The 24950-nt window shown below is 42.0% G+C and overlaps 1 protein-coding gene across 1 annotated transcript in view; it reads right to left on the bottom strand.

Annotated features, from left to right (window-relative positions):
• Nucleotides 1–934: 934 nt before the first annotated feature.
• The window catches only part of PIGS (phosphatidylinositol glycan anchor biosynthesis class S), a 32545-nt gene continuing 8529 nt past the window's right edge, over nucleotides 935–24950 (bottom strand). Inside the window, exons 4-12 of the mRNA XM_040338508.1 lie at nucleotides 23612–23701; nucleotides 22000–22091; nucleotides 20004–20238; nucleotides 18286–18428; nucleotides 16845–16959; nucleotides 14494–14639; nucleotides 4567–4667; nucleotides 3659–3869; nucleotides 935–2021 (exon numbers count right to left, since the gene is read on the bottom strand). Of these exons, the coding sequence (XP_040194442.1) occupies nucleotides 1746–2021; nucleotides 3659–3869; nucleotides 4567–4667; nucleotides 14494–14639; nucleotides 16845–16959; nucleotides 18286–18428; nucleotides 20004–20238; nucleotides 22000–22091; nucleotides 23612–23701 (1409 nt within the window). The 3' untranslated portion in view covers nucleotides 935–1745. The remainder of the gene's footprint in view (nucleotides 2022–3658; nucleotides 3870–4566; nucleotides 4668–14493; nucleotides 14640–16844; nucleotides 16960–18285; nucleotides 18429–20003; nucleotides 20239–21999; nucleotides 22092–23611; nucleotides 23702–24950) is intronic.

Below are 24950 nucleotides of genomic sequence, written 5' to 3' on the forward strand. Positions count from 1 at the left end.
CTGTAGGACCTTCGACAAACACACCGGCCAAATATCGCAGATTTATAGTATTTTATCCTCGGCTTCTCAGAAGTTGCCCTATATGGATAAATGGGAGCAAGATATGGCCGCTACCTTAGAAATGGAGGATTGGAATACAGTTATACAAAATGCATCTAAATCTTTTATTAATACCTCTTTGATAGAAGCAAATTATAAAGTTTTGATGAGGTGGAACATGGTGCGGGTGGCAGCCTTTGTCCCGGGGGCATCCCCGCAGTGCTTCAGAGGGTGCAGCTTGGATGGCACCATGTACCATACCTGGTGGACGTGCCTGAAAGTGAGACGGTTCTGGATACGCACGTATAATTAAAATTTACTCTTTGACCCAAGTGAACCTTATCAAATCACCTCTGCATGCACTGTTGGGGCGCCCAGTGGAGGGGATTTCAATATCAAAGCTTTATAAAACACTTGTATTTGTTCCGGCGAGAATATCTATAGCCAAATCTTGGAGATCCCCTACGATCCCTTTTTCCCTACTGAAATCTAAACTATATTGGATAATGGTGAATGAGCGCCTATCGGCGATTCTAGATGACAAGGTCACTCAGTTGAATACAATCTGGGACCCCTGGATTAATTACCTCACGACCTTATAACAAGATGTCTCAGTACTGGAGGACCTTCCTCCGAGACCGTGCACCACTCTACCCCTCTTCTAATCTTCTTTCATTCTCTTACTATCCCTATTCCTCTCTCCTTCCTTTTTACGATTGCATCTATAATGTGTAGATTCTTGTACTGTGTGCGGCCCGCAAGCCCAAGCGAAAGTTCAGTCAATGGGTTAGGAGTTCAATATCGTTTTGACTCAATTTGGTGACTGACGCAGTTTGTAGGATTGAGGGTATGGAGTTTAAGCAGTAGTGTTACTGACCTTCAATGTCTTGTCTGCGTACAAGAATCCCCCCCCTTTTTTTTTTGCAATACCAAATGCTGATTTTGTATTATCTTTCTAAAAAAATCTTGAATAAAAACATTGGAAATGAGAATGGTTAAAGATAAATTATCGTGTACACCCAATGGAATCCACCAATTGGTGTTGCATTCCACGAGTGTACACAATAATCTATTAACACTGAAGATTGTTTTTGGACATTGAGCACCTTTGGAGTAGATCAACTAAACTGTGGATTGGACTTCAGTAAATAAATATATTTTATTCACATTTATATACATACTTTACATTGTGGCATTTTTAGTAAGATTTAAGCTACGTTTATGCATGTCATTTGATGCCACACAAGTTCAAATACAGTAGATTCACTCCAAGCAGTTAGGGCATATTGCATTGACGTTGGATTTGCACATTAACACACGTCAGTAGTGCTTTTCTTTTTATTATACTGCGTCTGCGCTGCACTTTTAAAAGGATTAAAAAAAAAAAAAAAAGGAGTCGAGTATGTGTAAACACACAATATAAAAACACAAAAGCAACATTCTGGATAATTGAAGAATACATGGGGAATGATCATGCTTGTCGACAAAATACCTGTAAACCTTTTATAAACAAGATATCAAATACTTAATACATGCAGCTGCAAATTTGAAAAAAAAAATTATAATGGAGGTTGCAGGCTGCATCTTCCCATAAACCTCTATTGTCCAGTAAGTTTTTTAGATCAGTACATTCAGAAAATAAATAAACACAGTAAACATTGCTCTCCTCTCCAGAGAAATCCAGTGAAGACCTATGAAGGCTTCCTTTAGTCCGTTTTGGCGGCTTCCTTCTTGCTTGACCTGTATTCCTTAATTATCTTTAGCAGAGACAGCAAGATGGGAACAGTCATGGGCAAGAACAGAGGAATATAAATAGCAAATTTCTGATCATCTGGGAAGTACAAGAGGTGAAGCAGGGAAGGGTCAAAAAAAGCCTTCTCTGAAGAAGTAATGGCTTCTTTGCTTGCTTTAAAAGCATTCTCCAGCCTGCCAGCTTCCAGTTCAGACAGTGCAATTTGAACAGAGGACACCGCATGGTAAACCTGTGAAGGAGAAAGTCAGAAAGTAAAAAAAAAAAAAAAAAAAAAAAAAAAAACACAACAGCATTTAGGCCTTTACTGTATTTAATAGGAGAATAACTTGCAGAGCTTCCACAAGTAGAGGAAAATCCCCATTAAAGAGGAGTTAAAGCATGGACAGGTCGGCTCCGGGTGCAGGCATCTTCACCAAGGGAAACAGGAAGTGAAGCCTTGAGGCTTCACAGCCTGTTTCCTACTGGGCATGCGCGAGTCACGCTGCGCTTCCTGAATGGTCCGGCTGTCCTCTGGGACCTAAGCATCTCCCAGAAGGCAGCAGGGGGAGGATGGGCCGGAAATTACATAGATTGCCAAGATCTTACCAGGAAGTGGGAGCAGGTACCTGGCTTTGACAGGTATCCGCTGTCCCCTCCCCCTAAAGGTGCCAAATGTGGCAGCGGAGGGGGCGATCGAAAAAACAACACCCTTTTGGGTGGAGCTCCACTTTAAAAGGGCATATCTATAGGCAAGCTCATTTCATACACAAGGCAGCCAATAAACATTGCAGAATTTTCACGCCTCTCCCCATCAACACAGACTGTGCTGACCGGGAATCCCTCCTGCCAAGCCATTGTCTGCTCCCGACTGGGTGGGGGAAACCGTCCTTGCAGAGAGAAGACAGTGATAATTGCTAGCGGTTATAGCAGCCACTAGCAATAATCACAAGAGAATCCGGCAGGCTGGTTGTACCCAAGTTGATTGTTCAACTTGGTTACTGCTGAACCGGCCAAGATTCAAACCATATATGGCCAGCCTAAGCCTCTTTAGGCATCAGTTACATTTGCCTACTGCATTTTACTGATGTTAATTGTACTGAATGCTGTTGCTGCTGTGTTTCTACATAGGCACCAAGATTTAACACCAAGAGCAAACAAACTGGATGTGTCTATGAATTAGCATCGAGTTGGCATGCTATGCCCAGGGCAGCAGCAGCACACCTCCATATTCAACACAGCTCAGTGGTACACCAGAAAGCAGTACAGCAATGTAGATTTTATCTGCTTTACCAAGATACACAATACTTCACCGTACAATATATGCCACTTACACTTAAATTGATCGTAAACCATTGTTTTTTTTCAAAACCTACAAGGCAAAGTTATGTGCTAGTATGCATTGCACACTAGCACATTATGTGAAACATACCTTAGAACGAAGCCCTCCAGCAGCGTGCCATCACTACTGAAGGCGCTTCTACCTCATCCTGGTCTTCCTTCTGGGTTCACGTCCTCCAGCTGCGAGTGGCCGGAGCCGCAATGACATCACTCCAGTGCAAGTGCGAGGGAGCCGCAGTTTACGGCACAGGTATGCCGTTCCTTCAGAGCGCATGCGGAGGTGATGTCACCCGGCTGCATGTACAGTAAATATCTCCTAAACAGTTCACGTTTAGGAGATATTTACAGTACGTTTAGGTAAATGTCATGCATGGGAGTTTATTCCCACTTTAAGTTGGGTTTAAACAATAGGAATAGAATGAAAAATAAAAACAAGAAAATAAAACATTTTATAATAAAAAAAAAAAAAAAAAAATCTTTCAAGGCAGTATTTTGTTACATTACGAATTGCAAAAAAAAAATATATATATACAATTTTACAGGACTCACCTCAGATGCCACATTGTCATTGATGACAATGTTACCAATCTGATCCAAAAGCTGAGCCAAGGAGGTCAATGTGGTAGTGACTGTAGCAATGTTTTCCACAGCCCTTGTCCAGAGAAGCTTATCCAATTCCCAGTCAGTCAGCCCTTCATTGCCTGGATTTTCCAGCTGATAGCTGGCAGGCACAAATACTTTTGATATACCTAAAAGAAGCCTAGAAATTTAAAAAAACAAAAAAGGTCATATACAGATAAAAAAAAAAAAGTTTTGCAAAGCGGTCAACACCACCTTAAGACCAGTAATTGATAAAAAAGGACACTGGGTCAAAACAGAATTCACTGAATGACTGCCATTTCTAAATTCCTTCTAAAAATGTTACCTGCTTGGCTGTCTAACATCAGTACTTTCCAAATCCTTGACTCAAAACAAGCATGCAGCTAGCGAAACCATAAGTGCGTCTTTAGTTTCTATTTTGAGCACATGTAATTGCTGGAGCTAGACATACTATGATTTTTGACCTGATCTGATTTTCATCTGAGAAGATCTGCACAACTTCTGTATAAAATCTTTCTATGATCTGCAAGATGTCATTTGGATCGAGTCATTGTCTGCCAAGCTACTGAGGCCATAAGTTATAGCTATCTTGCCACAACTGGATCAGTTATAACGATCACACTTGCAGTGCTTAGATTGGAGAAGAACAAGTATCTACACACTCGGTTTAAAAAAAAAAAAAAAGGACCAAACATTTTGAAGTTCAACAATGGCAGCCCATGTATTTTATCAGTACAAGTTTTCTTGAAACCAAATGGACCTGATGAACATGCAATATAGAGTACATTAAAGGCATCTTGATGTGACCTACATAACCGATAAACTAAAATGAATGCAAAGACTTAAAGAATACCTACCGTAACTGTGTCAGAAAAACCTCCATTACGGATACCATGTCAATATCAACATGTACTGGAAATTCTAACTCATCCACATTCCCATAATTCACATTATATACCTGCAGAGACATAAAAAATCATACAATGATGTAAGATTGTAAAAAAAAATAATAATTGTGATTGCAGTTTTAAGATGCAGGCTTTTAGTCTTGCTTCGCATATAAGCAGTTAAAGCGTTTTTCATCTTACATTGCATTATGCTGCCAGCCCCTCTCTTGTATCCAGCTATAACACGCGGTGTATGCGTTTGTGGAAAACTAAGCGTCAAAATTGCAGATAACTTCAGGCCAGTCACGTGACTCCCAGCCGCCCTCCTACTCCAACCCAAGGCTACAACAGGAGAGGCCGAGATCACTCGCTGACGTCAGCCGGGAGGTCACATGACCGCTGTGCTGGTCACTCAACCCCTCCCGCTGTACCGCTTAGAAGGGGCAGAGTGACCGGGAGTCATGTGACTGGGCTAAAGATATTTGTGGAAAACTATGCATCTAAATACCTTTTTTGCAAACACATAAACCGTGTTATAGCTGGATACAAGAGAGGAGCTGGCAGTACATTTTTTAAATTTTCAAATTACTACCAATAGCGGCAGGGGGAGAGGGGCGGCACACACACACACACACACACACACACACACAGTAGCGGACGGGCAGGGAAGAGAGGACAGAGGAGAGCTGCTGATGAGGCACATAAATTGACCACGATGTTGGAGCTCAGCAGCCATGATATGTGGTCAGTTTACAGGGGGATGGCATAGCCAGGCAGGATCAGTCTGGTATTTCAGGTGATACCGGGGGCTAAATCAGACAGCACAAGCAATGTGCTTTAAAGCAGGGGGTCTCAAACTGGCAGCTCCCCAGCTGTTGTGACACTACAGGTCCATGAGGCATTGTAAGGCTGACAGTTACAAGCATGACTCCCACAGGCAGAATGATGAGAATTGTAGTTTTGCAATAGCTGGAGGTTCACCAGTTTGGAGACACCTGCTTTATAAGAACAGGATTCTTTTATTTTTCATTTACATTTTTTTAGGGTAACACTTTAATAACGATCAAAGCAGACCTTGAAAAGTCCACATATATCCCAGGACCCCCTCTCCCTTTAAAAAAAAAATCTGGCCCGACATGATCACCCCAACTTACAAACCTGACACTGGGTTGGGCTGGACATGTACTTACGGGTGTCCCCCCCTCGCTGTCCTTTTAGTAACTCTTTCTTGCAAATATCTTCGCAGCAGCTCTTACGCTCTCCCGAATATTTTTCTTTTGCTCTCTTTCCTTTCTTCTTCTTCTTTTTCTCTACTCACGCCCACCTTTGGGTCGCTCCCCTCTTCTCTCTTCCCTTTTTATTTTCTTGAAATTTTTTGTATACTATCTGACTAGAAACAACGAAACTTCCCTGACAGGAGTCGTTTTTCGCTCCTAAGGACGATTGTTTCTATAAGGCAATAGGCGTTACGCTGTGGGCGATAGCCATTAGACTGACTCAATATACATGTCTGCTCACGATTGTCACTAGTATGCAACACTGGATGTTGTTTTTCTTTGCATCGTTATTTGTTATGCTACCAATAAATATATTTTCAACCCTAAAAAAAAATCTGGTACTAGCAAGTGTGAAAGTTATCGTTGCATAAAAGTTAAGATTTATAATTAGCCCCCTTCCACATTGCTGGGCATAATATCACTGCCCTACTGGGAAAATTAATTGAGCATGCAGGGCAGGGCAGATCAAATCTCACAAAACATACTTCAGTGCTTTGCAAAAATGTCTTCTTGTGAAATTAAGGCTGCTCTGCATGCCCCAGGATCTCATTGGAAGGAGCATGACATTATCCTTGCCTAGGCGCTGCAAGTGGAAAACAGGTAAGAAATTCAAGAAACTAATATTTTCCTATCTAACCGCAAGTTACAGGGGAGGGGGTCCAACGGTAGGGCCTGACAAAATTAGCTTTAAAACTAGCAGCCAGCTAAAAAAGATAGGAACCAGTTTGTTTGTTTATAAAACTACACGGCTTTATTTTCTACAACAGAGATGGCAGATATTAAATTTTCATATGCAAGAGACTGGAGCTGAGCATGTTGCTGGATGGGTCGGCTTTCTCACTGGGTGGTTTCAGGGGATGCACGAAGCTCCAGTTTCAGGTGCGTAGGAGTCTTGGGTTGAGAACTTTTGCAGCCTCCTAACACTGCCCCCAGGTCCTCTTCATTCCCTTTTATGTACATCTTTTCTAGGCCAGGCATATCGGGATCCAAAACAGATAGACATGGCATTGGAGAAGGGATCTAGCATTTTAGAGCCCTGGAGGGAGAAGGCTGTATTAAAGCCATTGGTCATCTGAGAAATTGTGGCACAGTCGCAGAAAAATCTGCCTTTGTCAGGCAGGCCGCTTTTTGTGTATCTAAAATAGGACTAGTCGGATGCAGAGACTTGTGTTTAAAATGGTTTCTGTTCTGGTGCAAGGGAAGCATCCGAACTCTGAGGTCGAAGCCTCGTTCACAACATAGTGCAGAGACGTCAGTTTTTCTGCACACGTTCTGCAATGGCACAAAAAACAATGGTTCACCACTTGCTCTGTTCAACACCACAACGTGCAGATTTTTTCCTGCGCAGGAATTTGCAATGTGAATGCAGTTTTCTGCACAGGAAAAAAAAACTGATGTGGCATCAACATTGGTCTGAATAGGGCACAAAACGGACATAAAAACGCATGTGAAACCGATGTCTGTGAAAGTGAAATCTGTGTGGTTTTCCCATCCGTTTTCATGCAGGTATGGTGTGAATGAGCCCTGAACGTTGTGCGGGCCTTCAGCAGGGAATGTTTGACTGAGTTTGGTCTCCCTGTCACCAGGTATGCCATAGATATGGGTGAGGGCAATCCCCTATAGCAGGGGTGTCAAACTCAATTTTATCGTGGGCCGCATCAGCATTATGATTGCCCTCAAAAGGGCCGGTCGTATCTGTAAGATTAGATGTCCGGCACATCCCCTCCCCTTACATTAGATGTCAAGAGCCACCCCACCAGAAGTTGAGTCCCCCACGCTCCCTTATATATCACAGTGCACCCCCCTTTCCTTATGCTGCTGCTGGGAAGAAGCTGGATGCATTGCTTGAAAGCAGAAAGTAAGGGTCTGGAGGAGGACCAGAGGAGGGCTGTAGCTCTCTTGCAGCTGCAGGAGAGGTGCGAGGGCCACATGAAATGGCCTGGTGGGCCGATTCGGCGCACGGGCCTTGTGTTTGACACCTGTGTCCTATAGGGTACAGATTACAGGTAAGGCAAGTCTGGAAGAATTATGCAGCAACCAAAGTCCTTGTGGCGTAAGGAAGTGCCTGAGTACCATAAGACCCCTTTCACACTGAGGGCGTTTTTCAGGCGCTATAGCGGTAAAAATAGCGACAGCAAAGTACCCTAAAACAGCTGCTTCATTCACCCAGCTGGCAGGAAGTCAGTAAAAGTCCTGCCAGCACCTTCTTTGGAGCACATTAGGAGCGGTGAACTCACTACACTAGTTAACCCATAGAGTTGCTATGCAATTAAAAGCCACCGTCACTGGTTTGCCAGGCTAGGACAAAACAACAGGCCCCAATGGACATGTAACATGGACAACTTATTCAAGATACTAAAGAACTAGATCAGGGAGATATGCAATTAGCAGACCTCCAGCTGTTGCACAACTAATATTCCCATGAGGCATTGCAAGACTGACAGCCACAAGCATGACCCCCAAAGGCAGAGGCATGATGGGACATGTAGTTTTGCAACAGCTGAAGGTCCACTAATTGCATATCCCTGAACTAGGTGAAGAACTCCAGGATTTTATATAACATAGCAGTTCCTTAACCACTTAAGGACCAAGCATGTTTTTTCAGGCTCGGTGTTTACAAGTTTAGAACAGTTTTTTTTGCTTGAAAATTACTTAGAACCCCCAAACATTATATACATTTTTTTCCTAACACCCTAGAGCATGGGTCTTCAAACTACGGCCCTCCAGTTGTTTAGGAACTACAATTCCCATAATGCCTAGTCATGTCTGTGAATGTCAGTTTGATACAATGCCTTATGGGATGTGTAGTTCCACCACAGCTGGAGGGCCGTAGTTTGAGGATCCCTGCCCTAGAGAATACAATGGCAGTCACTGCAATACTTTTTGGCACACCGTATTTGCGCAGCGGTCTTACAAGCGCACTTTTTTTTGAAAAAAATCACTTTTTTTAATTAAAAAAATAAGACAACAGTAACGTTAGCCTAATTTTACGCCGAATAAAATGATACCCAACATGTCACGCTTCAAAATTGTGCCCGCTCGTGGAATTGTGTCAAATTTTTACCCTTAAAAATCTCCATAGGCAACAGTTAAAAAAATTCTACAGGTTGCATCTTTTGAGTTACAGAGGAGGTCTAGGGCTAGAATTATTGCTCTTGCTCCAACGATTGCAGCAATACTTCACTTGACTGGTTTGAACACCGTTTTCATATGTGGGCGCTACTCACATATGCGTTCGCTTCTGCGAGCTCGTGTTTTCTTATTTCTTCGATTTTATTTATTTTAACATTGTTTTTATGTAAACATCCCCTGTAATAGAAAAAAGCATGACAGGTCCTCTTAAATATGATATCTGGGGTCAAAAAGACCTCAGATCTCATATTCACACTGAAATGCAATAGAAAAAAAAATAAAAAATTGACATTTGAAAAAAAATGTAAGTTTTTTTCCTGAAACTTCACTCTTAAAATGAAGGGGCCAGATTCTGAAAGGACTTACGATGGCGCAGCGCCATGTACGCCGCCGTAAGTCCGAATCCGACCCGTCGTATCTATGCGCCTGATTCTTAGAATCAGTTACGCATAGATATCCATTAGATCCGACAGGCGTAAGTCTCTTAAGCCGTCGGATCTTAACTGCATTTTTTTTTTGACCGCTAGGTGGCGCTTCCGTCGAATTCCGCGTAGAGTATGAAAATTAGCTAGATACGCAAATTCCCGAACGTACGTGCGGCCGACATTTACGTTAGGCTTTTCCCGGCGTATAGTTGCCCCTGCTATATGAGGCATAAGTGCGGCGTAACAATGTTAAGTATGGCCGTCGTTCCCGCGTCGAAATTTGAAAAAGTTACGTCGTTTGCGCAAGTCTTCCGTGAATGGGGCTGGACGTCATTTACGTTCACGTCGAAACCAATGACGTCCTTGCGGCGTACTTTGGAGCAATGCACACTGGGAAATTCCACGGACGGCGCACGCGCCGTTCCGCAAAAACGTCAATCACGTCGGGTCACAGTAGTTTTACATAAAACACGCCCCCCTGATCCAAATTTGAATTAGGCGGGCTTACGCCGGCCGATTTACGCTACGCTGCCGCAACTTACGGAGCAAGTGCTTTGAGAATACAGCACTTGCCGGTGTAAGTTGCGGAGGCGTAACGTAAATCAGATACGATACGCACGCACAATTTTACGCAGCTGTACGTGAATCCGGCCCAAGGTGCGTGTTATATGCCAATAAATATAGTTTATCCAAATACGCCCAAGCTCATTTCTTTACTCACACAGCCATAAAGGCAAGAGAATTCTTCTTTGACTTAGACCCAATTTTAATGGTTCACAGAATGTCAGGACAAATGGTCGGCCCTCACCTCACGCATGTTCACTTCATCAAATCTGGCCCTCTTTCAAAAAAAGTTTGGACACCCCTGGGTTAATTGGTTGAAAAAAAAAAATAGAAGAAAGGAAGCACAAACTGCTACATTATTGAAATTTTTGAATGTGCAAAAATCAGAAAGTAGCTGTTTGAGGTCAAACTTACAGCGACACTAAATGTTCAGGTTTTTTTTTTTTAAACAAGATCATACTTACCTCCACTGTGCAGTTCGTTTTGCACAGTGGAGGCAAGTATGATTTTGTTTAAAAAAAAGTGTCCCAGAACGTCCGCTTTTAGGGTCCCACGACGGCTGTCTCGGCTCCTCCCTGCAAGAGCTAACCCCCTCTGGGAAGCTCTCTCCTGAGGGGGGTTACCTTGCGTGTGCGCTCCCATGTTATACACTCTGCATGCCCCCCGGAGGCCCCATCACTGGATTTGATCGACAGCAGCGGGAGCCAATAGCTGCGCTGCCATCAATCTATCCAATGAGGAGCCAATCAGCCATAGAGAGAACGACGCGGGATCGCGCCCACGGAGATTCGGGGCTCAGGTAAGTAAAAATGGGGGCTCGGGGGCGGAGTGCGCAAGGTGTTTTTTTTCACCTTAATGCATAGGATGCATTAAAGCAGGATTCCACCCATGATTTTTTTTATTTTTAAAGTCAGCAGCTACTAACAGTGTAGCTGCTGACTTTTAATAAGGACACTTACCTGTCTTAGCCGCCCGCGATGTCGGTCCCCCGACGGCGATCGCAGGTGATCCATCGGTCTTGGCGCCTCCATCCTTACTAAGGGAAACAGGTAGTGAAGCCTTTACGGCTTCACTGCCCGTTTCCTACCACGCATGCACGGCGCTTTGAGAATGGGCGGCTGCCTCCTGGGATACACACAGTTCCCAGAAGGCAGCGCGACTCATTCACAAGAAGACACAGCGACGTAGGACGAGCCTGAAGATCCTCCGCGATGGAAGAAGAGGCAGAAGAGCTTCTTCCGCATAGCAACAGCCCTTTCAGGCGAGTATAAAAGGAAAAAAATGGGTGGCACTCCACTTTAAGGTGAAAAAACACAGAGCTTTACAACCCCTTTAACACTCCACAAAAACAAATCATTTACACGAAAAAAACTGTCCAAAAAATAAAAAATAAAACTGTAGTAAGAGCAGCCCCCTGGGCAAACATGATTGGTGAGAAACCTTTTCCCATAATTCTTACAGGAGTGAATTTCCCTTCCTAGGGGTAGATTTCCTCTCATTTCCAGTCTCCCTCCATTAGTATGGGTCGGATGTTTGTAACTCGTGGACGGTCTGTAGACAGACTACTCTGCTTATTTTTTCATGTTATGTCCCAACCTCTGGTGTTAGAGAATTGTACTATAGCAATAAATACATAAGGTTGTATGAAACAAATACTCATGCACCAAAAGACAATATTTTAATTGTAACTGAAACAGTTGGACTCTGGGGTTAATCCTGATTAGCTAACAGAAAGCTCTCTGTGGAAAGAACGCACCTCTGCTGAGCGAGTTAACATATGTTGCTGCATGCACTTAGTATAATACATCCTCTTGATCCAATCATTTTAGTCTTGGATTCTAGTAGCAGAAAGCCGAATTAAAAATGGCATCGATGTGCCATGTGTATTTCCCAAGCCTCTTTTTAAAACTGCAGCCGTGACCACTTATCGCCCTGGCCCCATTTGCACTTAAATTACTATTACTGGGTCATAACTTAATAGTACTGTTTACTCATAAATGCGCTGGAGACATTGGTGTAGCATCTGCTGCTATGACAGGGCATTTTCTGCCTTCACAAGAAACATTTTTTTCCCCCAAATGATAGTCTGGGACTAAAGGATTAGGATTAGAGCTAGGAGTGGCGATTTTGGAGAAAATCTCCAAAAAGTACAAAGTAAACAACTGAAAACACAGGTAAAAATACATATACAATATTTAACCCCCTGCAGATTGAAATGAAGGGTCTATCATTTTTATCCCAGGTGTATTTTAACCACTTGCCATTCAGGCCAATTCTGACATTTCTCTCCTACATGTAAAAATCATATATTTTTTTTTTTTATAGAAAATTACACAGAACCCTCAACCATTATGCATGTTCTTTTTAGCAGAGACCCTAGAGAATACAACGGCGGTCATTGCATCTTTTTATCTCGCACGGTATTTGCGCAGCAGTTTTTCGAACATTTTTTTTTGGAAATTCATGCTTTAATAAAAAACAAAAACATTAAAGTTGGCCCAATTTTTTTGCATAATGTGAAAGATGAAGTTACGCAGAGTAAATAGATACATAACATGTCATGCGTCAAAATTGCACACGCTCGTGGAATCGCACCAAACTTCGGTACTTAAAAATCCTCATAGGGGGCGCTTTACTGGTTACATGTTTAGAGTTTCAGAGGAGGTCTTGGGCTAGAATTATTGCTCTTACTCCAACAATCGCGGCGATACCTCACATGTGTAGTTTGAACACCGTTTTCATGTGGGCGGGACTTATGTATGCGTTCGCTTTTGCATGCGAGCTACCGGGGACAGGGGCGCTTTAAGTTAATTTTACATTTCTTTTTTTTAGTTTGACACTTTTCTTTTTTTTGTGTTTATAAAATAATTCTTTGATCACTTTTATTCCTATTACAAGGAATGTAAACATGATCGGTTCTCTATACCGTGAGATATAAGTCAATAAGACCCCACATCTCACCACTAGGCTGGGAAGCCTGAAATTAATTTGTTTGGATGCAGAGGCCAGGCGTGACGTCATAACATCATGGCCAGACTCTGAATGATCATAGAGACTTCCGGCGACTATCTGCTCCGGCAGAAATCTCTATGGTAAACATTAGGGGCCGGCAGATCCATTCTCTGACTCACCAATCGCAGCAGTGAGTCGGTAGAAGCACCGGAGTGTGGCGGGAGGGAGGAGATGCCACACATTCTTGTATGGCAGAGGAGGAGACCTGAATTTTTTCCCAGCTGCAGTTCAGTTATTCTTATAGGACTCCTCACCACCTTGTGACTGAACAGAAAAAAAAGAAGCAGCACACTGAGGAGGCAATTTCTCTGTCCTCTCTCCTGCCAGCATGCTTCTTGCACTCAGCACTCAGATACAGCCGACTGGCTTCTTGCTTTTCCCTTCCCCCAGTCTGAGCTCTTGGCATCAACCTCTTGTACAAGGACTGCAAGAGGTTGATGCCAACAAAAAAAGATAGAGATAAGGGCCCAGATTCACGTAGGAGATACGCCGTCGTATCTTGGCGCCTGATTCAAAGAATCAGATACGCCAAAACTTCTCTAAGATACGACCAGCGTAAGTCTCCTACGCCATCGTATCTTAACTGCATATTTACGCTGGCCGCTAGGGGCGTGTACGCTGATTTACGCCTAGAAATATGTAAATCAGCTAGATACGCCTATTCACGAACGTACGCCCGGCCAACGCAGTACAGATACGCTCCCTTTACGTTAGGCTTTTTCCGGCGTAAAGTTACCCCTGCTCGATGAGGCGTACCAATGTTAGGTATGGACGTCGGAACAGCGTCAAATTTTTCACGTTTTACGTCGTTTGCGCAAGTCGTTCGCGAATAGGGCTGGGCGTCATTTACGTTCACGTCGAAAGCATTGGCTTTTTGCGGGTTAATTTGGAGCATGCGCACTGGGATACTTTCACAGACGGCGCAATGCGCCGTTCGTAAAAAGCGTCATTTACGTGGGCTCCCAATAAATTTACATAACACACGCCCACATCTTCTACATTTGAATTAGGCGGGCTTACTGCACTTGCCTGTCAAAGTTGCGGAGGCGTAACGTAAATAGGATACGTTACGCCCACACAAAGATGCGCTCTCCTACGTGAATCTGGGCCAAGATATATATCCATCTCTTAGGTGCTTACACCACTTGCATGAATATTATATTTAGATGTGCATTAATGATTAAAGAGATGCATTTGTGTTTTTTTTTTTTACTTGCCTGGAGTTCAGATGTAACGGGAGAAGGTGCCTGCCACTTCATTGGAGACAGGACTTCAGCTTCCTGTTTATTTTCCAAAAGCCTTTGCATGTATAATTCATGCACTGCTGAAGGATTTGCACCAATCAAGCACCGATATGCAAAAGTTCCTTAGCTATCCTGCATCTGCAGCCCAAGATCAACTAAGACATCCTGCCCACACCCAACTGGCAATTGCTATTTTCACCAGATTTAGAGCATCCTTCATCTGTAAAGTAAACTTGTACTTACCATGATACCACCCCAGCGAGGGCTGTGAAATGCATTACTGGGTACCCTCCTGCCATCTTTGTCCTGAATGTAGAGGGGAGAGTGAAAATACTCTGGGAAGTAGAGTAAAAAGTTCAGTACAGGGTATAGAGAGGCAGCACTGGAACCTGGAAAACAGACAGGCAGTGGTAGACAAATGAAAAAACAAGATCCAAAATAGAATGAATTTATACAAATATACAAAAGATATATTGTATACTCTCAGCATTTAAAACTACGAATATTAAGTCCTAAAGTATATCAAAATGTGTAAGTTTATGATTTTGAGTTGGGCTACTTTCATAGGCGTCTTGGGCCACATGCGACCACAGGTTGGGCCACCACTGTCCTTAAGGTAATTTACTCTAGGTTTTCTGCATTTAATTGACAAAGTAAAATTCCAGTTAAAAACAAAAAACTAACGCCAAAGCCCCCGGGGACGATGGGCTCCCAGTGGAGGTGTTTAACCGATTCAGCCCCGGAAGATTTTACCCCATTCCTAACCAGAGCACTTTACAATTTGGCACTGCGTCGCTTTAACTGACAATTGCGCGGGCGTGCGACGCTGTACCCAAACAAGATTTGTGTCCTTTTTTTCCCCCACAAATAGAGTTTTTTTTGTGGTGCCATTTGATCACCTTTTTTTTTGTTTTTTGTGCCCATAACAAAAGAGCAACAATATAAAAAAAAAAAAAAAAAAAAAAAAAGACAACGTCGCTTCGCCCAGCCGTGCCATTCAGCCACAGTAAAACTGCAGTGGATGGTTATCAAGTGGTTAAGCAGTGCGGGGAAGCAATATTACCCCATCTTCTCAGGGAGTTGAATGCAGCCAGGGAATGACAAACCCTTTCTAAAGCCATGACTAAGGCCAACATTGTTCTACTACTCAAACCAGGAAAGGATCCATTGGACCCGAGCTCCTACAGACCCATATTCCTCTTACAGGTGGATATTAAGATTCTTGCCAAATTCTTGGCACAAGACTAAAACGAGGCCATATCATCAGGCTATATACTCAAGAGGTCCACTGCGATTCATTTGTGTAAACTATACATCAATATACAGTCCCAGGCAGATAAGGGAAATGGGGCCCTGCTGTCATTGGATGCCCACAAGGCCTTCAATAACATAAATGGCAATACATATGGGCAACCATGCATAAGTTCAGGGTTGGCCCCACCTTCCTATCCTGGGTGAAATTACTATACAGCCATTAGAAAGGCAGGCCATGCTTCCATGCCTTTTCCCCTACATAGAGGTACACGTCAGGGCTGCCCTCTATCCCCCCTTCTGTTTGCCATTGCCATAGAGTCTATGGCTGCCATGATTCATTCAAATCTCTCAATTTGTGGTTTTAAATATGGCAAGACTGTTACACCTGGGGGACACTGCGGACTCCCTGTGAGAAGCCATGATAGTCATTACCAACTTTGGAGTATTTTCAGGCCTGGTAATCAACTGGAGCAAATCCTCAATCTTATTGTTAGACTATTGGAATTTAATTAGCATGTTAATGAGGGTGGGGGACCAGGGAAAGTAAAATATAAACAGCTTAATCCCTTCATGCCGAGTTAACGCAAATATGCAGCCTTCAGCTTCAAGGGGTTGTACCGGGGTGATGTCTGCAGCAGCAGGCATTACCCCGGGTACCTTCTTTTTTATATGAGCCGACGATCGTCTTTCTTCTACAACCGACAAGCAGCAGAAGGGCATGTCGTCGTCATTTCCTATGAGAGGCATGTTTTCTTTATGAAAAATTTATCTAGGAGGTTTGATACCATTTCGAAGCCGTGTTTTCACCATAAGGATACAGGACTGAGGTGCCTTTGACAGAATATCGACGTATGGAAAAGAAAAATACAGTTTATTTGTAGGTTAAAAGGATTGCGTATTGACTTGATAATGGAAGGAGTGGGAAAAGGGGTGGGTTAAAATTGCTCCCTTTTTTTATTTTATTTTTTCTTCTATGTGTATGTTTTTTAATTTCAATGTTAGGTTTGTGTATATGTTGTTGTGGTATAAAAAAAAAAAAAAATTGCTCTGATTTTCTACGGGCCCATCACAATTGGTGCCTTTCAATTTGAATTTGTTCTTATAACTGGAGTGTTCCTGTAAATGACCTTAAGATTAAAGAAGCATATCAATATTTCTAATTGTCTGCTTCGAACTGACCTAACTAAAGCATTGGAATATTTAAAGAAGTTGAAATATAGGTCTGTTGACATGATTAAAGTCAGCTCATTTCACCTGAAATTAAATCTGCAGATAAAAAAAAAATGGTAGTGAAAAAGAATTAGTATTTGATAATTTATACCCCTTATGAGAGTTCTTACCAAGTCTGGCCTCTACAGGGTTGATGACATGGGGCAGGTTGTGTGCATTCAGAATGTAGCTTGATGTTTCCCTGTCAAATCGAGGATTGACTCCAAGGATAGCATAATACAGAATCTAAAAGCAAAAGCACACAAAATACTCAATTTCAAAACGATAAGGAAATAAAAACATCACAATGCCATATATTCTAGGTCTGTCACATTCAAAGCCCCCAACCAAGGCTGGCAACTGAAACTGCCCAAATGCTGGAAGCATTGCCATGCGTTCCATAAATGAGTCACCAACCAAGATCTAGTATGCAGAAAAGGGCTTTTGATCCTACTCTGATTTTTTGATACTCGCACTTGTATTCATGGCCTCTTTTTTCAGGCTTTTCCCCCCCTTTTTATTTCCACCGGGTAAGCCTGCAGATAACACTTCCCATTCCTTTAACCACTTCATTACTGGGCACTTAAACCCCCTTCATGCCCAGACCAATTTTCAGCTTTCAGCGCTGACGCATTTTGAATGACAATTGCGCGGTCATACAACACTGTACCCAAATTATATTTTTATCATTTTTTTCCCACAAATAGAGCTTTGTTTTGGTGGTAATTGATCACCTCTGCGATTTTTTTTGCGCTATAAACAAAAAAAAAAAAAAAAAAAAAAAAACACAATATTTTTTACTTTTTGTTATAATAATATCCCAATTTTTAAAAAAAAATATATATTTTTTTCCTCGGTTTAGGCCGATAAATATTCTTCTACATATTTTTATTTATTTTTTTAACAAAAATCGCAATAAGCGTATTTGATCGGTTTGCGGAAAAGTTATAGTGCCTACAAAATAGGGGATAGATTTATGATTAATTTTTATTAGTAATGGCAGCGATCTGCGATTTTTTTTTTTTTGTCAGGCCTGCGATATTGTGACGGACATATCGGACACTTTTGACACAAATTTGGGACCATTCACATTTATACAGCGATCAGTGCTATAAAAATGCACTAATTACTGTATAATTGTGACTGGCAGGGAAGGGGTTAACACTAGGGGGTGAGGAAGGGGTTAAATGTATTCCCTGGGTGTTTTCCAACCGTGTGGGGGGAGGGGACTGACTGGGGGAGGTGACCGATGCCGTGTCCCTATGTACAAGAGACACAGATCGGTCTCCTCTCCCTGACAGGACGTGGAGCTCTGTGTTTACACACATATCAGGGTGACCCCCTGATATGCCGCATTTGGAATGTCTTTTTTTTTTTTTAGAGGCACCCAGCTCCAACTTCCTCTGGCTGTAACATGTTACGAAAGGTGAACTTTAAATCAGTTCGCTCGTCACCATTTGCAAAAGGGACAAACAGTCTCTTGAGTACCATGGGTTTCACAGTTTTATGAAAACCTACAAATTATAAAATGTAGCTACCTCAATTTCCACAGGTAAACTAGTTACCACTAACCTGAGATTCTACAGAGAAGTTGGCTACAGGCTGCAACTTGTCCAGGAACGGCTGGATATAATGGTCTGAAGCAGAGCTTATATTCCAGTTCAAGTCATGAGATTTTGGATCTGGGTTGAGAAGGGTGAATGTGATTTCATAACCTGTAAAATAGAAGAGGTTAGGAAAGTCAAATTGATACTTGATCGATGGAGGCAGCAATAGCAAAGACATAAGTACAGATATACAAGGGCCAATGCCAACTTATGAAGTCCATTACATTCCATCAACAATCCTTATATTGTGGGGCAATGCGTGTTGCAAAATAAGTCATCTCTGAACGAGGCATATTGGGATATAAACTGATCAATATTCCTATCGCACACATTCCTGGTAGATATGGCTCATAAAATGGTGGGTGCTGCAGCGATTACCAGTTGGGTTCTGGAAACATCAAACAAGTGTACATATTCACCAGCACACCATGGATCATCAATTTTTGTCCAAAAGTTTTAATGAAAGTGATCACATCACAAAAGTGACACAGGGCCCCTTCGTCAGTAGTGGTGCAACGGATCACCGTTGATCCGAACGGGTCACCCCCTTCGGATCGGCACGCTATGCGATCCGCGGAATTGCCGCCGCAGCCAAAGCATTAGGAAAGGCCGCGGCTTCGGCCTAGCTCCGGAGCCGCGGCCATCTTGGTAAACCCGGCGGCCCTCCTCTCTGTTTACACCCACAGAGGAGGAGGAGCCCGCGCTCGAGGGACACACACGCCGCTGTCTGAGGTCTGTAAGGGGGACTGGCAGTCATATTACACTGTCTGCCTGCACTACTGGGAGTTACACTGTCTGCCTGCACTACTGGTGGGGGGGGGGGGGGTGTCTGCACTGAGGGCGGGGTTACTGTCTTTACTACTGGGGGGTGCACATAATTGGTGGAGGGGGGGGGGGGGGGTTGACACCAACCCTAGTGACGCCACTGCAGTGGGGGAGATGTGGATATTACAGTGGGGGAGGGGGATGTGGACATTACAGTGGGGGAGGTTTCTTTTGATCCGTTGCACCCCTATTCATCAGGCATGCAATGATCACAATTACTAACCAACCAATAACCAAAATTCCTGGAACGTAGACACTGAAAGTGTTTATCATAGAACAAGCATCTTGTAATCACCGGGGGAAGTTTACTAATGGCCCGTACACACGATTCGAAAAAAATCGGACAAAAAAAAAAAATACCGCTTTTGAAACGATCATACGATAATCAGATCGTTAGTACAGAGCTTTCGAGAGCCGATCATGACAGTTAATCCATTCATATTATTAGATTGGACAAGCACGAAAATTTTCCTCCTACGATACCAGAACGTACGATTTTCATTTAGTCAGTACAGTTGTTGTCCGAAAATACAATACAAAACAAAATACTCTACAACACGACAGCACTTCCAGTTTTTTTTTCTGTCGTATGAGAATTTGTGACTTAAGTAACCTATTCAATTTCTACTTGCGACTAGCAAGCGAAAAAAGTAGTCCGATTTGCGGATCGTGTGTATGGGGCATAAAACTGGAGCACTCAGAATCTGCTGCAGCTGTGTATGGTAGTCAATCAGCTTCTAACTTCAGCTTTGATACAAAAATCTGGAAGTCGATTGGTTTCTAAGCGCAGCAGCATCAGATTTTACACTCTCCAGTTTTTGTAAATGCCCCCCCCCCCCCTCCCCTCTGTGTCTTTACCTGGGCTGGACTTCAATGCTCTTCTGCTGCTCTCAAAGTCATCTTTGTTGAACCGGCCACCGGAGATCCTATCAGACAGCGAGGAAGTGACAGCCTCCTCTGTGATGGACATGGTGTGAATAATGTGCTCTATATTACGATACAACGTATGACGGATTTCTTCCGTGGAAAGTGTTGGGTCCAGTGTAAGTTTAACGAATGATCTTCTATGCTTGCCAATGTAGACTGTGACCCCCTGGAAGAAAAGCATACTTCAGCAATGAGCTTTACAAAAATGCCAAATAAACCTACAATGGAGTTCAATGGGTTGAATCGCCTTTTGATTTTTCGCACCTCAACTAGACTCCATTTGATACAATATTTTGTGCATCTCTGCCCACTCCCTTATTGACATATACTGTAAATTATACACACACACCCACCCCATCTCACAAAAGTGAGTACACCCCTCACATTTTTTGTAAATTCTTTATTATATCTTTTCATGTGACAACACTGAAGAAATTACACTTTGCTACAATGTAAAAGTAGTGAGTGTACAGCTTGTATAACAGTGTAAATTTGCTGTCCCATCAAATGAACTCAACACACAGCCATTAATGTCTAAACCACTGGCAACAAAAGTGAGTACACCCCTAAGTGAAAATGTCCAAAATGAGTCCAAAGTGTCAATATTTTGTATGGCCACCATTATTTTCCAATTCTGTTCTTAAAGTGGATGTAAATCCACTCTCATCCTTTCTAAACTACTGCCATAGTGCTGATCTATAAGGATATAGATGCCTCCTGCATGTATCCTTGCCTGTCAAATGTCTCCCCTCTGTCTGTTATAAGAACTGAAAAACTGCAGATTCTGTGGGTGGGTGTGTTGTCTGGAGCTCGGTGGGTGGAGTCGTGAGGTCAGTAGACTCCCCACCCACCTCTACACTCCCCTTGTTAACATGCATTTTTCCTGTGTATTCCTTACACTAAATTTTGCTATGATCACTAACATCCAGTCAAAATCCAGAAAAGTAACCACATGACTTTAAAAAAGGAGTGGGGGTGGGAATTAAAAAGTAATGCCCGTCTGAAGCTAGTGCATGACATATGTAAATAAACTGTCATTCACAGCAAGGGGGGTGGAACGGACTAAGGTTTTTCTCTGTAAGTCCGTTTTATTTCACTAAAAAAAAAAAAAAAAAAAAAAAGAACCTACTTTGAAGAACCTAGAATATGAAATATATTTTCAGTTGTTTCACACTTTTTTGTTCTGTATAATTCCACATGTGTTAATTCATAGTTTTGAAGCCTTCAGTGTGAATCTACAATTTTCATAGTCATGAAAATAAAGAAAACTCTTTGAATGAGAAGGTGTGTCCAAACTTTTGGTCTGTACTGTATATCATGTTTGGGTGTTCCAAGTAATTTTCTAGCAGAAAATGATTTTTTTTACTTGTAAGCAACAAATGTCAGAAAAGGTTTGCCTTTAAATGGTTAAACCTTCATCTACACACCGGAGTTCTTTCCTTTGATAAAAGAACAAAAAGATACTTTGTTTCAACTTATTCGTGTGTTGTAATAAAACTTTGCAGGCTGTCTGGATTTAAATTTTTCCAGCAGTGAGAACTTTGTGCACTTGTTAGAAAGATTGTGACATGCTGTTTTGAAGATCGGGAAGGGAAAAAGATCGCGATTTTGATTCTTCACGATTAATTGCATAGCTCTAGTATACACAATTTCTAGAAATGTCACCAATCGTGAAAAACGACAGCACAGCCCCATCTTTCAGCACAGAAGGGAAACCCTGACTGCATTACATGAGTACAGCTTTATTCCTGGTTGAGATTTCATGTTGTACAGAGAATAGGAAGGGGGGGGGGGGTCACACATATGGACTAAAATTAAAAAACCTTCACATGTATCTGCCAGTTAAGGGCACTAGAAAGTAATTTTTCCACATAGTTGATTAAAGATTTCTAGACCGACAATGGCATGCTATATGGTCTGTTAGTACCTGTGGGAAAAGGTGAGTGGTTTCTGATACAATAACCAGTGACAGGGATCCCTGGGTTCCTTTACTGAACTGCTGAAGAGCTTCATCTGCTTCTGAAAGGCGAAAAGAAACACATGCGTATTTAGGATTTAGCTGTACGATTAATTGGAACAAGACATCTGCAGTTTGTAAGAGTGATGCCCTCTTGTGGCCAAAGCAGGTATTCTTCAAATGCAAATCTAGAACATAAAATCGAAGAAGTACACAAACTTCCAGGCTGTATTTGCTTTAAAGGGTCACTAAAGGAAAAACATTTTTTTTGCTGAAATGACTGTTTACAGGGTATAGAGACATAAAAGTTAACTGATTCCTTTTAAAATGATAAAAAATAGATTAAATGCAATCATGTAATGTGCCTCTAGTTTCACTTTTGTTTTTAAACTGGTTTCATGTTTCTGTGAAGTAAAGAGACCCACAGAACAAAAACAAACAAATCCAGGGCAGTGTTTTGTTTTTAAAATGAATCTGATTGGTTCTGAGGAGTTTTAGACACACAGCTTGGACCACAGTGAAAAGCTGCCATGAGATTTTTCATAAGAAGCCAGACAAGCAGGAAGTGTGGAGATCACAGCAGAATTACAGCAACTTCAAAGCAAAAACGAACAATGAGGACATGAAACCAGTACTGCAGTAAGGTAAAGGTAGCGATTTAGCTAAAAAAAAAAAAAAATTCCTTTAGTGATCCTTTAACTTTTTCACTGTCATGACAGAGTTAAAAGGAGTTACAGAGTCCCCTGCTACTAAAACAGTCAAAGCTTTAAAGCAAGCACTCGACTGCTGAAATGTGATTTTAACCTGGAAATATACTTGATCACTTCTACACACCGGATTGTTCTTTGATGCAAAAGCTACTTCCATCAGCTCATACCCATGCTGTATAAGGTTTGTAAAAGAGTTCGTGTAAATACAATTTTTCTACGAGCTTGGGTGTAGAAAGGTGATCTCTACGCCCCAGCTCCCCTGTGAGAGCTTCAACAAACGAGGCGAATTTCCCCAGAGCCGCTTGTGATGTTACTTGTTGACGTCCAATACCCCATCGTTATTGGCGTTCCCTCTGATCTGCTGCAGCAGATACTCACTGACTGGGGACCCAGTGCTTGGAGCATGGAGGGGGGAGGAAGCAACATTTCAACCAAACTTACATAAGTCTGGACTTCCACTTTAACCCTTTCATGAAACACCCCATAGTTGAGTTTATAGACTTCTACCATTCTGCTCAGCTTTTTTCTTCCCCCCACGCTATGACCACTAATCTTAGATCACAAAAAAATTAAAAGCTAAAATGTTTCTAGAACAATGTTTAATGTACTTACTGCATGTTTTATGTCAGTATATAATAACGTATGCTATTTTATTTAACAAGTCAGTATGCCACATAATAAAGAACATTTTTTATAATATATATATATATATATATATAATTTTTATTTATTTTTTTAACAAAAAAGGTCTTCTACGATAAGAAATTTCCCAGGTATTAAAATATTGCAGATTCACTGGACTACTGAACCTATCCTGGCCTTTGGTTTATGCGCATCTTGAACAGGGGAAGTAAAACCAACAAACACTGTACCTTGTAAACTCGGCATAGAGAGTACTTCATCCTCCTCAATACTTGTTCTTCTGTACTTGAACTCATAGTGGGTTCGAAAACTGGTATGAGCTGAAGTGGAAACATTTTAAATTAAAATACAAAAAAAAAAAAAAAAAAACACCCCACACACAGTAAGCTGTTCTATGGCATAAACATAAAATTATGATATGGTAATATTAAAGTGGAGTTCCACCCATACATATAACATTACATCAGTAGTTTTAAAAAAATGTCATTAGTCCTTTAAGAAATGTTGTTGCTAGGCAGAATAGTTAATATTCCCTCTTCCTGCACCTAGGTGCTTAATGCTTCCTAACCTACACCGCACAGACTCCTGGGAATATAGTGGGTGTAACTTTCCAAGAGTCTGTGCACTCCCCAGTCTCGAAGAATCATGTGACTTGGACAGCACAGGTGCTGAAACCTGATCTGAATCCTATTACACTGCAGCACTGAGCATGTGCGAGATCTGCAAGGCTGAAATCCAGGAAGTCATACAGTCTGGCTTCATGATGCCCACACTTAAGATGGCCCCAGTCAATTTCTATTTTATAAAGTGTCTAAATGCTATAACAACCTAACAAAACGGACCTTAGTTTACAGACTAACTTTACTAGAATACATTAAGCTTGTGTATTACAGGGGTATTTATATTTAAAAAGTGAAATTGTGTCCGGAACTCCGCTTTGAACTCCAACCACAATTTTTTTTTTTTTTTTTAATATGTTCAATAGTCACAGAGGCCGTTCAGTCAGCTTCTGTCGGAGGTGCACGCTGGAAAACAAGAGAACGCTGATCAGTGTTCTGGGCGGGGAGGCCGTCCTCCTGTCAGAACACAAGAGCTCAGCAGGGGAGACCAGAGCTAAAAGTTTTAAAACTGTAGTGTGTACCAAGCTTTAGTAGATATTGCTAATGCCTCATCAGCTATGACTGCAGGAATAAATGACAGATTGACTCAAAATGACAGAAATTGGTCACAACGGAACTTAAAAGTGGAACTGTAGTACAAGGAGGGGCAGCATGATTTGCCATAATGTGCAGGTATGTAGCACAGTGTACACGACACTGCGAATGAACCACAGGTAACGTGCAAACAAAATTCAATTAGGCTTACCGGTCGGGTTGTCCCGATACCACTTTAAGACCGAGTACAAGCACTAATACTTTCTCTCGAACCCACCCCCCCCCAAAAGTACTCGCTGATACCGATTTACCAATACTTTTTTTTTATGTCATGTGACAGTGGCACGTGTCAGTATTTTTTTTTTTTTTTTACAAATTTAAATTTTTTACAATTTTTTGCTATGTTTAAAAAAAA

The sequence above is a fragment of the Rana temporaria genome, chromosome 2 (genome assembly GCF_905171775.1).
Source record: "Rana temporaria chromosome 2, aRanTem1.1, whole genome shotgun sequence".
NCBI classification, from domain to species: Eukaryota; Metazoa; Chordata; class Amphibia; order Anura; family Ranidae; genus Rana; species Rana temporaria.